The 16,632-nt window shown below is 41.7% G+C and overlaps 1 protein-coding gene across 2 annotated transcripts in view; it reads left to right on the forward strand.

Moving 5' to 3' along the window:
• The window catches only part of LOC145997486 (cytochrome b5 reductase 4-like), a 162,879-nt gene that overhangs the window by 67,776 nt on the left and 78,471 nt on the right, over positions 1 to 16,632 (forward strand). Inside the window, exon 1 of one of the 2 annotated variants that reach the window (XM_083134589.1) lies at positions 220 to 344. The exons of the other annotated variant lie outside the window; for it this stretch is intronic. Coding sequence (XP_082990715.1) covers positions 260 to 344 — 85 coding nt within the window. The 5' untranslated portion in view covers positions 220 to 259. Of the gene's footprint in view, positions 1 to 219; positions 345 to 16,632 lie in introns of those variants that run through there. 2 annotated transcript variants of the gene reach the window in all.

Here is a 16,632-nt window from a genome sequence, read left to right on the forward strand (position 1 = left end):
TACAAGTACGGTGTTGCACTATTCGGATACGGCCACCGTCTTCTAGTGAGGTGGCAATACTGCGCGCATCAGCTGTGCTAGCTACCTGCCGTGGGGCGTCAGCGCATGCCCGTAGCGGCGCTGGGCGATCGTTTGCAGCTCTCCGTCCCAGTAGCGTGGGAGCTTGGAGCGAGGCTGCAGGTCGGGACCCGCTGCCGGACGACACCTTATAGAAGAATGGCGCCGCCCATGCGTTGCCTCTCCTCCGTGCCCGTGTGAGATGAAAGTACGTGCCATGTGGTGCTGGTGTGGTTCCGCGTCCAACGAGCCCGTGCAGGACGCGGCTGGGTCCACCGCTGCAACAGGTACGTCACAATATTGTGCAGTATCATCTGCAAATACTTACTTTTTGTTAATTGGTCCTCGAATTTCTGCCACTGTGGTGATAATATTGATGATGGACACTCAAAAATAACACCAATGCCTAGGCCGGGATTCGAACCCGGTACCTATATGGCGGCGCGGCACAGAGGTCGAAATCGCGCGCAAATTTGGCATGAAATGAGAATTGTGGCCTTTTTTTCGCGCTTTTAAACTTAATTTCGTGCTTGAAAGCCGGATAATACGAGGGTCACTATTTATATTTTGAGCCTAACAATGAAAAAACAGGAATTTGGCATTGAAAACTGCTTTATTGTTTTTCGAAGTATTCTCCTTTATGGCCAATACACTTTTGCATTCGTTCGAACCATTTGTCAAAGCAGTTTTTCCAGTCTTCTTGAGACACCTCCATAATATGGTTTTTGAACGCATCAACGGCGTCTTCCGCCGACGAAAATCGTTGTCCACGCAATTTATTCTTGACATTCGGGAACAAGAAGAAGTCATTGGGTTTGGGTGCCAAATCAGGACTGTACGGCGGATGACCCATCAATTCGATTTTTTTTGACTGTTCATAAAGTCGGTTGTTAGACGAGATGTGTGACAGCTGGCATTGTCTTGATGAAGAATGATCCGACGGCGTTTGTTTGTTTTCCGTATTTGACCGAAGACCTCTGGCAAACAAATTGTTGTGTACCATTCAGAGTTGACCGTTCTACGTTCCTCTAAAGGCACAGTTGCCACATGACCAGTTTTCCCGAAAAAACAGGCGACCATTTGTTTCGAGCGCGAACAACTTTTGTTGGATTGGGTTCATCTTGAAACGCCCATACAGTCGACTGCTGTTTACGTTCCGGCTCATATGCATATATCCATGATTCGTCACCTGTTACAATCTTATATACGTCTTTTAAAGCACCACGATTGTATTTATTGAGCATTTGTTTGCACCAATGGACGCGAGCGTCTTTTTGAGTTTTTGTCAAATTGTGTGGGATCCAACGAGAACGTACCTTTCTCACAGATAAATGATCATGTAATATTTTATATATGCTGGTGAAACTAATGCCTATGGTTGCCTCAATCTCACAGTATGTCACATGACGATCTTGCAGTATTAGGTTTTGCACAGCATCAATGTTTTCTTGATTTTGGACGACCTTCGCGAATCTCGTCGGTGAGCGAATGGCGGCCACGATTAAATTCGTTATACCAGCGTTTCACAGTGGCAAAGGATGGGGCTTCATCGCCAAATGTGGAAGTAAGTTGATCGATGCACTCTTGTCTTGATAATCCATGTGACGGGTACGGGTGCAAGATAACCTAAGTGCTGACGCACCAAAAATTTAAAAATCAATCAATCGAATCGAGAACCACCTTGATTGTAACGTACTTTTTGGTGTCGAGACGAGGAGAGATTTGGTAGTCACGGTCTCGGGTTGTAAATGCCTGCCTCGTTCTCATCTCGAAGTGGAAGTCACGGTTTCGTTTCGAGTCTCGGAAAAAAATAGTATAAGCAGCGTGTCGCCGTAGACATCGCAGAGAGATCACTTTACCCAATCTTCCCTGCACCGCAGGAAATTTCCCTTCATGTGCCAAGCTGCTCCACGCACAACCGACCGAGCGATGCAATTGCTTCATGGTTGCCAGTCCACGAAGCAGGGTTGCCATCACTGCTTTCCGAGAACTTTTTGAACCTCCCTGGGCGCTTCTGCGATCCGATGAGCATGGCCCGCCGTGAGCGTGGAAATTGCAAGTGCATACGCGTGGGTGGGAAATTGGAAGTTACTGTAGGTGCCGTGCCCGAGGCCACTGAACGGATGGAGCTCTTGGGAAGCCAATATTCCACCCTGCGGCCGCATTCCTAGAGGATTGAATTTCGTTTGGCAAGAGGATTGAATTTCGTTTGGCAAGAGGATTGAATTTCGTTTGGCTTTCCCAGGAGGACCTGAAATGCTGCTTGTGCCCCGATGCGCCTCAGGTAATTAGTTTGCTGGTGGAATTACTCAGAATTAATGCAGAATATCGATTGCTAGGAGGATAGTGGCAGTTTTATACCATAATCACCACGGCGGGGTCTTTTGTAACCCCACGCAATAATAGTTACGAAATATTTTGCTTATGCTGTTTACCAGTGTGAGCCGTTATTCCCCTCAAACAAAATGAATTTGAGAGCATATACAGGGTGTACCAGAAGTGATAGCCGAAACTGAAACGGTGAAAAGTACACGAAGTAGAAAAGTCTCACTAAACATGGTCTTAAACGAATCGTTTGCGAGATAATTGCGATTGTACGCCTTGTCACTGTACAAGACATATGATTTGTTTACAACGCTCCCTTTCGGTAGTGTTCGTTTTAAACAGAGAAACTTCAGAGTGCGCAAGGAGACACAGACTATTAAATATCAAGTATCAAAATGTGTTTTAAACAAGCGACAAAAAGCTTGATTGAAAACACTGTTTTAAACGTTTAAAACAAATTGTTTTAACCATGCCAAACCTGATGTAAGGAATGCGAATGCCCCTTCTCCCTTCCTCCCCCCTCTCTCTGTAATAAAAAACAAACAATAATATTGTTCTCGAGACGATCCCTTGCACAGAGTAGTACAGATTGCGCAGCTAGAGGCCTAAGGCCAGCTCCAACCCTCCTCTCCTTTTCATGCAATAAATATCTGTTTTTCGTGTAAATTGGATACAAACTGTGTGCTTACGTTCACTGCTCGTTGTAATCAATTTCGTCCCCGCACTAAATAGCATTGTGCGCTACTGAACTCTTTGTGGTACAGCGAAGCGTCGCGACTGATTTGTGCGTTCGATATTGCCGCAGAAATCGGACGGAATGTTGTGCTTTTATTGGTTTTCTCCCGCGGTAAATTTACGAAGGGCGTCATTTTGTTCTCCACGGAAATTGTCTGCAAAAAGCAATATTGGCTCCTTTTCGATTGGCTGTCAAAGTTTACTTTCAATATTGAGTCTTGATGGGTGGAAATTATTTGCTGTGTGTTCGGTTCTCCCCGATGATGTATCGTACCACTTGTCGCCTCGTAACCAAAGGGTTTCGGGTTGGAATTCTACTTGAAACTGTAGGTCCCGTCCCTATCCGTACATGAGACTTGAAACAGGAAATGAAGAAAACTCTGAACTGCTGAATGGCTAGTGTTGTACAATAATTGAAGCCCTGATTCGAACGCCACTTTACTTCAAAGAAAGGTCCGAGAGATCAGTTTCCCTCTCACAACCATCAAGTCCACGTTGAGCCCAGTATATCGACCCCTCAAGCCTTTCCCACCAATAGCGTCCGTTTTAGCAACTGACAGTACTTGTCAAGTCCACGTGGAGTAAACGAGATGTTTCCAATTCAGTTTCTTTAGAGATTTCATAACGTCCGCGTGGAGCCCAGTAGATCCTCCCCTCAAACCTTTCCCACCAATAGCGTCCGTTTTAGCAACTGACAGTACTTGTCAAGTCCACGTGGAGTAAACGAGATGCTGCCAATTCAGTTTCTTTAGAGATTTCATAACGTCCGCGTGGAGCCCAGTAGATCCTCCCCTCAAACCTTTCCCACCAATAGCGTCCGTTTTAGCAACTGACAGTACTTGTCAAGTCCACGTGGAGTAAACGAGATGCTGCCAATTCAGTTTCTTTAGAGATTTCATAACGTCCGCGTGGAGCCCAGTAGATCCTCCCCTCAAACCTTTCCCACCAATAGCGTCCGTTTTAGGAACTAACAGCTCTTGTCAAGTCCACGTGGAGTAAACGAGATGTTTCCAATTCAGTTTCTTTAGAGATTTCATAACGTCCGCGTGGAGCCCAGTAGATCCTCCCCTCAAACCTTTCCCACCAATAGCGTCCGTTTTAGCAACTGACAGTACTTGTCAAGTCCACGTGGAGTAAACGAGATGCTGCCAATTCAGTTTCTTTAGAGATTTCATAACGTCCGCGTGGAGCCCAGTAGATCCTCCCCTCAAACCTTTCCCACCAATAGCGTCCGTTTTAGGAACTAACAGCTCTTGTCAAGTCCACGTGGAGTAAACGAGATGTTTCCAATTCAGTTTCTTTAGAGATTTCATAACGTCCGCGTGGAGCCCAGTAGATCCTCCCCTCAAACCTTTCCCACCAATAGCGTCCGTTTTAGCAACTGACAGTACTTGTCAAGTCCACGTGGAGTAAACGAGATGCTGCCAATTCAGTTTCTTTAGAGATTTCATAACGTCCGCGTGGAGCCCAGTAGATCCTCCCCTCAAACCTTTCCCACCAATAGCGTCCGTTTTAGGAACTAACAGCTCTTGTCAAGTCCACGTGGAGTAAACGAGATGTTTCCAATTCAGTTTCTTTAGAGATTTCATAACGTCCGCGTGGAGCCCAGTAGATCCTCCCCTCAAACCTTTCCCACCAATAGCGTCCGTTTTAGCAACTGACAGTACTTGTCAAGTCCACGTGGAGTAAACGAGATGCTGCCAATTCAGTTTCTTTAGAGATTTCATAACGTCCGCGTGGAGCCCAGTAGATCCTCCCCTCAAACCTTTCCCACCAATAGCGTCCGTTTTAGGAACTAACAGCTCTTGTCAAGTCCACGTGGAGTAAACGAGATGTTTCCAATTCAGTTTCTTTAGAGATTTCATAACGTCCGCGTGGAGCCCAGTAGATCCTCCCCTCAAACCTTTCCCACCAATAGCGTCCGTTTTAGCAACTGACAGTACTTGTCAAGTCCACGTGGAGTAAACGAGATGCTGCCAATTCAGTTTCTTTAGAGATTTCATAACGTCCGCGTGGAGCCCAGTAGATCCTCCCCTCAAACCTTTCCCACCAATAGCGTCCGTTTTAGGAACTAACAGCTCTTGTCAAGTCCACGTGGAGTAAACGAGATGTTTCCAATTCAGTTTCTTTAGAGATTTCATAACGTCCGCGTGGAGCCCAGTAGATCCTCCCCTCAAACCTTTCCCACCAATAGCGTCCGTTTTAGCAACTGACAGTACTTGTCAAGTCCACGTGGAGTAAACGAGATGCTGCCAATTCAGTTTCTTTAGAGATTTCATAACGTCCGCGTGGAGCCCAGTAGATCCTCCCCTCAAGCCTTTCCCACCAATAGCGTCCGTTTTAGCAACTGACAGTACTTGTCAAGTCCACGTGGAGTAAACGAGATGTTTCCAATTCAGTTTCTTTAGAGATTTCATAACGTCCGCGTGGAGCCCAGTAGATCCTCCCCTCAAACCTTTCCCACCAATAGCGTCCGTTTTAGCAACTGACAGTACTTGTCAAGTCCACGTGGAGTAAACGAGATGCTGCCAATTCAGTTTCTTTAGAGATTTCATAACGTCCGCGTGGAGCCCAGTAGATCCTCCCCTCAAACCTTTCCCACCAATAGCGTCCGTTTTAGGAACTAACAGCTCTTGTCAAGTCCACGTGGAGTAAACGAGATGTTTCCAATTCAGTTTCTTTAGAGATTTCATAACGTCCGCGTGGAGCCCAGTAGATCCTCCCCTCAAACCTTTCCCACCAATAGCGTCCGTTTTAGCAACTGACAGTACTTGTCAAGTCCACGTGGAGTAAACGAGATGCTGCCAATTCAGTTTCTTTAGAGATTTCATAACGTCCGCGTGGAGCCCAGTAGATCCTCCCCTCAAACCTTTCCCACCAATAGCGTCCGTTTTAGGAACTAACAGCTCTTGTCAAGTCCACGTGGAGTAAACGAGATGTTTCCAATTCAGTTTCTTTAGAGATTTCATAACGTCCGCGTGGAGCCCAGTAGATCCTCCCCTCAAACCTTTCCCACCAATAGCGTCCGTTTTAGCAACTGACAGTACTTGTCAAGTCCACGTGGAGTAAACGAGATGCTGCCAATTCAGTTTCTTTAGAGATTTCATAACGTCCGCGTGGAGCCCAGTAGATCCTCCCCTCAAACCTTTCCCACCAATAGCGTCCGTTTTAGGAACTGACAGCTCTTGTCAAGTCCACGTGGAGTAAAAGAGATGTTGCCAATTCACTTTCTTCAGAGATTTCTTAACGTGAGGTTTGCGGTCATCTTTGCTAGGTTGTGTTATTGTGTTGAGCTATTATATTTTTATACAATGTGGAGACCTTGAGAGTGTAACGTCCCAGTGAATGAATGGATGTGAAAACACTGCAGGTAAAAGTGAGAAACAGGTGCTGGCTCGAAACCAGATACGCGTCCGGTCGGCTTCCTCTCGATCTCAGTGTTGCCACAATCTGAGGGCATAATTTCCCTTACAACGGACAAAATTTCCCTTTCTCTCCCAATTTTTCCCTTCACATGAGAAATTATAAAATAATATAATAATAATTAGTAGTAGTAGTAGTATTTTCGTTGGCCTATGTTTCATGCGTGAAAATGTTAAGAAATTAAACACATGCCTCACGCTCTAATCCTGCTCAGGTTTATTGCCCATCATTCATCCTTATCGTTGCTACAACCGAAGAGGTGACGTAAAATTGTGGATCCGAAATAGGAAAATACTAACATGAAAATCTTAAAATTCCCCCGAAATGTTGGCATTTTTAATCAAATTTATCCTTTTCCCTTACGTCTTAAAATTCGGTCTAAATTTCCCTTAACACTATAACGACGGCTACAATGACTATACGTTATTGTCGGATCGGGTCTATTCGACCCGGGGAAATATTATACATTTTTTTTCAGGCGTTAAAATTTTCTAATTGATATCAATGACTGAAAATAATGTTTCAGGTTATTTATTAATGACATTTAACCATTTACATGTTTCTAATATGTAACATGATTTACAAAAGAAATTTAAACATTGAATAACATATGTTATAAAGAAACCCTTGAGTTTTGATTGTAATAGTTTTCTTACATTTGGGACATTTTTATCATACGTCCAGTTATCAGTAATGATTTGTAAGAATTTACATATTTTTATTATCTACTTTTTGTCAAGAATAACTTACAACTTCAATTAACATGTGTTATATAGAACACGCGAATGCTGAGTACAAACGTTTGCATTAATTTCGAGCACACTGTTCTTGTTTTCAGATCGATTTTTGATGGACAAATATAACACCTCCTTCTGGATTGCTTCTGTACACCATTCTCTTCATTTGAACACCCGTTGGTTTGCTCGTCCATTACTAGTTTGCCACTGAGCTCCTTTCCCAGGTACTGCAAGAACCTTCTACGTCTACCCGATTTGGCTCCCAATTCTTACGGATGTACTGTTTGGTACAAAACAAATGCATTTAGTGCACTGAAGTCGATCATGTCATGAAATATAAGCATTGGCCATCTCCGAGGTTTTCGTTGCACACCGTAGTTTCGCACCATTTGGTCCAATTTGTCAACACCAAATTTTGTTTTATTATAAGTAATTATAACATCAGGCTTTTGCTGTGCTGTGGAAGCGTCGATTTTCGGCTGTTCATGGAACTTAGAAAGTAGAATCACCACCTTGTTCTTCTTGGGGCAATATGATGCTATCATCAGATCATCTTGAAATCCAAACAAAGTGGAGCAACACACTCGCTGCTTTGTGGCAGTAAACTCTGGCAGCAGCTCTCCTTTGTTATTTCGCATCGTGCCGACCAGAGTAAGTTTCTTGGCAAGTAGATCCCTTGCAAGAAATACACTGGTGAAGAAATTATCGCACGTGATGTTTCTTCCACTGCCTTCGATTTCCTTCACTAAGTCCTTCACTACTCTCTCTACTTGATTTTTCTCCCTATTAACTCCAGCTTCCTTTCCTTTGTAGATTTGAGCCTTCTTAACAGAAGCTGTTTGAGAATCACAAATCAGCCACAGCTTGATTCCGTATTGACCAGATTTCGACGGCATGCACTGTATAAAAGGGCATCGCTCTCTAAAATTGACCAGTTGTTCGTATACAGTCATGATGCCATCAGGAATGTACGTTTCTCGTAGGTAAACAGTCCAAGTCTCGAATACATCTCTTGTAGGTTCGAGCTTAACTGGAGACGAGACCTAAGCTTTCGTGTATTTGGTACGCGAGCCATTGTATTTCTTCAATTATACACAAGAACTCGTGAGAACGAACAAATTCGTCGTCCAAACTACACAGATGCTCTGCACCAAACAAAGTGAGCATGGAGATTCGTTCAGAAAATTCTGGAAAATTGCAGCACCTGTGTTTTGAAACCAACAAACTGAAATAACCAACAATAGTTATGCAGACTATTGTCGACAAACAAAAAAAAACATTTTCTGCAGTATCCGTCTGCAACTTAGGTTATTTGTTTTTCCTGGGTAAACTGAACAGGAAAAGGGTACTGTATAGAATTTCAATTGATTGATTTGTTTTATTTCACTTCGCGGTTTGTGCTTCTTGGCTAATTTGCGAAGATGGGGATCAGTGATGAAATTGATGAATGGACATTTACAAAGAAAATTGCCGAGGGGGATTCGAACCCGGGACCATTGACGTCACAGTGCGATGTGCTAACCACTCAGCCAAGGGAACCAGGAATACGCTTTTCAAGGTTGTGACTATCCTTGAAAAGTCACAGAGGCAAAGAGGGATATTTCTGCAGTAGAAAAATTGGCCTATATTTTTAAAAATTAAAATCGGGCCTAAAGGACCCATCCGTCTGCAACGCGAGTAATACATTTTCTGACCAAACATAAAAAATAACCAAAGATTACAATAAATGATTTCAAAGACCTTCGAAATTGACGAAAAGTCACGGAAGGAGAACACATTAATTTACAGCATTAAAAAATTAGACAGGTATAAAATATTGAAACCGGGCCTAAAAGACCCGTCCGTCGTTACAGTGTTAAAAAGGGAAATTTCCCTTCATGTGACAACACTGCTCGAGCTATGTCGAAGATACCGAAAAAGCGTTCGAATCAGGACTTGAACTATAGGCTACACTATTTTGTAATTCAGGATGATTGATGATATGATGAAATTGATGAAGGGATTGCAACCCTGCGCCCTTGACGTCGTAGCGCGCTGTGGTAACCACCACGCTACAGAGGTAGGCTGTGGAGTGCAAAGAGTGAGTTAATGAAAATTCGGATGTTTTTTTTTTTTTATTATTTGCGCGTATTTTTACTAAAGTCTTGCAATTTTCTGACTCTATTATCGTATTATTCTTTAATATGCCCTACAATGGATTATGCTCATAACTTTCCACTATCCACTATTGAGAACCCAACAACTCAAGCAGTCAGTATAACGAGCACACAGCAGCATCCTTCTGAATAATTCGGCCGAAAAAGAAAAACGAAATCACTGGGCTCCAACGGCTTCGGACCCTCCCCCGCCCGCAGAAATGAAGTGAGGTTGCAATTTTTATTGTTAATAACAGAAATGAAGCTCTTTTAGTTAGTGTTCGAACAGAACAAACAAAGTATACACTGCGTTACGGGCCTCCTATCTGACGTAGTGACAACGTCATTGCCTTGGAATCAAGGGGTCCCGGGTTCGATACCCGGTGGATACACTGTCCACAAAGTGGACGTAAAAAACATGAAAACTACGTTAGAAAAAAATGAGTGTTAAATATAGGAACCAGTTTGTTTCCATATTCTACCGTTTAATTCGCAACCGAATTGCGCACACTTTCGATCCAGAATTGCGCACAAATCTCACTGACCTGTTTTGCGCACAGATTTTGATCCAACGTTGCCACTTTGATAGCTTTAAAGTCTGAGCGCAAAACTATTTTTTTTCTTTAGACAAAAAGGGAGAGAGAAATTAGAAATAAAATAGTAAATCTCTTAAGGATTAAATAAAAATATATAATTTGACCAGTGAATGTTGCAAGTCAAGATACAATTTTCATACCAATTTACTCAAACTCAAAAGTTAGGTTAGGTTAATGACTGCACAACAAGATTTCAACGTGCACCTGCAAATGACATTAGTCAGGGAGTCAGTGCGCATATAGTGGAATTGAAAAACATGTGTAAGTCAACACAGACACACACACACTCAAACAAACACAACAGAAGCGAGAACGGATTGAGAACTTTTTACATCTGACAACATCGCCTCATTTTTTGTGCGCAATCCTGTACATTGTGACATCTTGTCAACGGCTTATCAGATACCACTGATAAAACCGGAAAAGTGTGCGCAATCCGGCTGTAGCCGTTTAATCTAATGAATATGTGGTTCTACAGTTTTGAAAATTATTAGGAAAAAATAAAAGATAATTTGTTTCATACCCTAAACCTGAATTTATGTACACCGAATATTCCTTCAATTTTTTATATTTTTCAGAAATTTCTTTTCTCTTTTTACCTACAAATGCAACCTTAATTTCCTTGCGTCAAGAGAAATTTTCCTTCAGTTGGCAACACTGCTTTGAGTCTAAGCACGCCACAATAATGGTAGACCTGCCAATGGCGTGTTTTGTTTCAGATGGACTTCCCGTTTACAGACTGTCTTTTATTTATTACCACCAAAGCTTATTTGTCTTGGCCTTGTCCCTTGTAGCCGATCTTCCAAGCACGTATTTCCAGAGTCTGTTGATAATAATCGGATGTAACTAAATTCGGGGGGGGGGGGGGATGACCTTCTTCACGTATGTGATATTAAATATTAAAGTAATTGTGTCGTGTTGATCAACTCGTGTCGTATAATTTATCCATACACTTGCGTTGATTTTCGCTTCGTGGTGAATTTTATTTCTTTGCGCTGGTTTCTGCTGGTATTTAACATTGTAACCTTACTCCATTTTCTGAGGTAAGTATTTTGTACCCCTCCCCCTTTCGTCACTTTTCTGCAACTATCGTCTAATTGTGACGATTAAGAGTGTTGATAGATGACATTGATGAACGGACACTATAACTTCCTAGAAGGGTTAATATAACGTTCAGACCTAAGACAAATTCCAACAAAAGTTCTGTGAACGGTTTTTGTTCCTACTTGGCGTACTGGTCCAACAGAAAAAAAGTCTACCAGAATCTGGCAACCGGAAGTGGGTTATTTTCAAGATGGCCGCCGGTAACCTTGAAAATCAGAGAAAGTCCTATAACTTGCTTATTTTTAAGCGTAGAACAATTATTGTTTCATCAATTTTACTGTTTTTATGGTCAAGGAATTCATTTCAACCAACAAATTTTGTCTATGGGATCAAAAAATGGAACCAACAGTGAAAAATAAAGGTACAACACCTGTTTGTGGGTCTAAGTAAGTACACAATATGAAGTTTAATCACATTAATCAGTGAGGAAATGGTTATGAGAGGCTGTAAGGTTTTTCAAGCGGAAGGTGACGCTGACGTGGACGTTACAAAGGCCACAGTTAACAGTGCGAAGGAACGTTCCACCACGCTCATTAGGAATGATACTGACCAGTTAATTCTCCAAAAGTGTATCACATCAATAACTTGAAGTCTTATTCGTCTCAGTGAGTTATGTGCACAGTTGTTATTTATTCATGCATTCACAGGATGTGATTCCACCTCCCGTATTTATGGTGTTGGTAAAAAATCGGTAGTAGAAAAACTTTTAAAACGTGATCGCGTCCTTAATTTCTGTGCGACTGCATTCACTTCACCAGGTCAGAACCCTGGTGATATTGTAAGTCTCGGCAGTCAAGCGATGCTTGTTATTTTTGGTAGCAACGGTACAAGTTCTTTGGCAGCCTTGCGTTACCAGACACTTACGAAGAAAGTCGTCATAGCCAAATCGTTTGCTCATCCAGAACGTCTTCCTCTGAGTCTTCCAACAAAGTCCATTGTCTAAGAGTGTACTATCAGACTATGGCATGGATGAGTACGGCTAGCGAAATGAATCCTGTGAATTGGGGTTGGCAACTTGATCACGATGAACTTGTACCAATAATGTGTGATATGAATGTTGCACCAGACACTCTACTGTAGAACTGGTTGCAGTGGTAACCGTTGCAGTTGCAGAACAAACGGCAGTTCCGTATGTGGATCGTGGCAAGTTACGCATTGTGACAACCAGATGTCAGATGAGGGAGAGGACAGTGATGAGGACTAATGGACAATGAAGACTTTTTTACCCCATATTGCTGCACATTTTCATAACCTAATTTAAAGTGTACTTTGTAAAATAGGTATTTTACAGAAAAAATATGTAGGACTTTCTCTGATTTTCAAGGTTACCGGCGGCCATCTTGAAAATAACCCACTTCCAGATTCTGGCAGACTTTTTTTCTGTTGATCAGTACGCCAAGTAGGAACAAAAACCGTTCACAAACCTTTTGTTGGAATTTGTTTTAGGTTAGGTTATTATTGACCCGTCTATCCATGCCAGGACGAGATTCGAACCCGGGAACTTGGGTGGCAAGATTGAACGATTTCGCATTGGTAGCTGTGTCGCTTTATAATCAAGGCGTCTCTGTTCGGGCCACACATATTCCCCAATCTCAACTTTTGTGAAGGCGATGTGATCAGCACCACGCTCCTGCCACCTGTATCCGCACAGCTATCCATTTTTTAGAGATTGGCTGGCTATCCCTACAACTGGGGCATTGCTGGGAAAATAACGCAGCCCTGGGATCGAACCAGAGTCTTCCGCGTGGCCAGAGCTATCGAAGCCGAATAAAATGGTGAACAACGAATGTCAATGTAGAAAATCCGATATTTTTTACACATGACAACAGAGCACGGAATTAAAATGTTTATTAATGAATCCCTCTTCCGTTGCGTTTTCAGAGTTTCTGCTCTCGATTGTGTTTTTCAATCGGATTAGCGATTGAGGTCGCAAATAACAAACACGCATCATTTTATTTTGAAAGCCAATCCTGCATCCGTGCATTTATTGATGTCCACAACACCTCTGGTTTTATTTTCAAAACGTAGTGGCAGTCAGTTTTATGCGAGAGACCATTTGGAATTGAGTAACATGCCTATCGGATATTGCAAACATTTTGTCTGTCTCTTTATATATATAGAGACAGACAAACACACACACGCACAATACAAAATGTTCGAGAAATGTTTTTAAATAGTGTTTTAAAGGTTAAGAAAATAAATCGTGTTTACACATCCTCAGGAACAGAGCAGAATTACGCCCACAAATACACACACAGAGAAATAGAGAGAGGGAGTAAGAAAGAGAGAATAAGAATGGTTTTCTGCCACTTTTGATTAATCGTGACGATGATGCTGAGTGATATGAACATGATGAAGGGACACTCGCAAAGAACAACCATTCCCAGGCCGGGATTCGAGCTCGGGACCCGTAGAGAAAAAGAAAGAAATTTGAAGGGAGGAAGATATAAGAAGAAAAAAAGATGAGGAATTAGTAAAGGGAGAAAAGAAAGAGGAAGGGATAAGGAAAGAGGAATGGAAAAGAAGAAAGGCGGAGTAGGCAAAGAAAATTAGAAAGAGGACGAGTAGAGAAGAAAAAAGGAAATGAAATATGATAGAATGGAAAAGACACAGGAAGAGAAGAAAGGCAGTGATGAAAGAGAACAGGAAGATGGATAAAGAGAGAGAATAGAGAATTGAGGAGAAATGAGAACAAATAGGTAGGAAGAAATAAGAGAAAAGTAGACAAAAAATACTAGAGAAAAGAAGACAATGAACAAGAGAGGATGAAAAAGGAAGGAAAGAGAACAGAGAGGTAAGAAATACAACGAAAGAGGAATATAGAAAAAGAGGGAACGGAGGAGGAAAGATAGAAGAGAAAAGGGAGCGAAACAGGAAAGTGGAAAGCAAGAAACAGTAGGAAGGAGAAAAATGAGCGAAACAGGAAAGTGGAAAGCAAGAAACAGTTGGAAGGAGAAAAAGGAGCGAAACAGGAAAGTGGAAAGGAAGAAACAGTAGGAAGGAGAAAAAGAGTTGACAGAGAAATATGGACAGACACACACAGAAAGAGAAAAAGGAAATAATAGTACACAGCCACCGAAGTCCACCTTGTAACAAACCAATATGGTAGTTGAGAATATCGCTTTGTTTTCACGTTCAAACATATTGAACACCTGAAGCCTTTTGGCCAGCGCAGGATGTGTGATGAGAGATAGCCAGAAGTTTGGATCATCAGCACGACCTTTTCTCTCTCTCTCTCTCTCTCTCTCTCTCTCTCTCTCTCTCTCTCTCTCTCTCTCTCTCTCTCTCTCTCTCTCTCTCTCTCTCCCTCCCTCCCTCCCTCCCTCCCTCCCCATAGCAACGAGATCAGAGATTTGCCCCACCTCTCTAAAGCTGACGCTCCCAAATTAATTGTTTCGCGGAATCCTTGAAACTTCCCATTGATTAGAGCTATCGCTTCAAGGAAAAATGGGCGACCTCATTTCGCTGTCTAAATGTAGGACTTCTGTTGACGTTCGTCTCCGGTTTTGTTGTTCGTTACTGCTAAAGGGGTGGGTTTATTAAGTTAGGAATCTGTTTATCTTCGTTACTTCGTTGAATCAATGTTGCCTATTTTGGAACCTCTAGGTTAAAAGCGACGGAGAAGCGGTGTGTAAAGGGGGTTTGATTAATCTCGTTTAGTTTTCTTTGCTCTGTCACTATCGCGACGATGAGTGATGATATGATGACATTGATGAAGGGATGCTCACAAAGAACGCGCATGCTCAGGTTGGAATTCGAACCCTAGATCCCTGGATTCGTAGCGCGGTATGCTAACCAATCCGCCACGAGGCCGACTCTGAGGAGTGAGTCTCTGATAAGCATCAACAATTCCGATCTCTCTTTGACGTAGTACACCATAAACTACATTTGGCAGACTGACGAGGCACTGGCGTCTGGATTCATAGCCAGTATAATCATCTGTGGGTCTCGTGTTGTGTCGTCCATATGTGTGTGTGATTGTCCCTTCATCTGTGTCATCTCATCACCTGTTACGTACACAATAGGACCAAGTAATGTAAATAGTTTTTCGAAAGTGGAATAGAGATGGCAGCACCAGGCGTGCAAGACAAAGAATTAGCATAATATATGTGAATAACCTTATAAATAAGAACAAAGCAAATTGGAAAGATGAAAAACAATAGAATCTACTATAAGAAGATAAAGAATAAATATAAAAGAAATAATTTATATATTCGATAATGGAAATCAGTAATCATACGTAAGTTAATATGAAAATTAAACAAGTCAGTCAAAGCACTGATACAAGTTTGTGTCTTTGAACAGATATTGCATCTGTCTGATTGATTTACCATTCCCATAGCGGGAATTTTGTTTATATCCGTGTCGGCGCGTTCCAATCGACGACCCACAGCACTTTTGGTTGCGCGTTTCAACCCATGGTTCTAAGAGTAGTAGGTTGGCTCATCCGGCGGACGACTTTCGTCCCTTCCAGCGCATTACGTCATCTGGTGAGCAAATGTCGCAGCCAGCGGGTAGAAAACACATAGCAGGGGTTAATTTTCATTGAATGAAGTCTTCCGGGGAAGGTTTAAAACCTTATTTACTGCTTAAAAGGACCGCTATTTCTTTGTGCACAAAATCAGTAAAAGTAGGAATGAATAGAGCGTAGGGGAGGAGCATACGGAAGAAAACCTGTAGCTAATTTCTGTAGTCGCTTTTTCCTCTGTACCTCAAGTTAACACATGTTGCATTTATCTTTGTAAGTGTTAATATTTTCGTATTTTCACCATGGCTGTTGCTTTTTCTTTTATATTTCGCAAAGGCAAGTAACAGAAATGCTTTACCCGGTATTCGAACTTTCGTAACTTGCTAGACACTACTTGCGTTTACTAAATGATATATTGTCTGATGATACGTAAATTTAAAATGAAGCAAGCCTACATATTTAAATTCATAAAATGTAACGTGTTAAAACACATTCTAAGATCCTTCAGTGTCATTGTACTAATTTCAGTTAGTTTAATATACCCATATCAGTGGTGAAAAATAGTAAAAAATAAGTTAAATATAGTAGCCTACATAGAGAGGTAGTCACGGTAGTCATCCAAGATACAGTTCGTCGGGTGGAAAAATAATCAATGAAATGACAAAAATCTAAATTGAATATTTTCTTTAATGGAAGAATGAAGAATATAAATATAAAATTTGATATAATGCAGTTTTTCTTTTTTGTAAATGATATTTCCAAAACGCCAAATGTTTAGTTACATTATTTCTAATGTAAGTTTTTTCTGCAATTTTTTTTTAGTTCAACACAAATTTTATAAAATACACAAACAACATTACAGTACGACACGTACAGTCAACGGCGGCAAAGGTAATGGTAAACAAATTGTACACCACTCTCTTCATTACTTTTTAATTCTACATCCTGTGTTGTTTTAAGGAATGAAACAGCCATTGTTCTCTGCTTATTGACGTCATTATTTCAATTCATTGTCATCGCATTTGTGTAATACAGACCGAATGAAAATGATG

The sequence above is a fragment of the Lepisma saccharinum genome, chromosome 13, assembly GCF_977018435.1.
Source record: "Lepisma saccharinum chromosome 13, izLepSacc3.1, whole genome shotgun sequence".
Lineage (NCBI taxonomy): Eukaryota > Metazoa > Arthropoda > Insecta > Zygentoma > Lepismatidae > Lepisma > Lepisma saccharinum.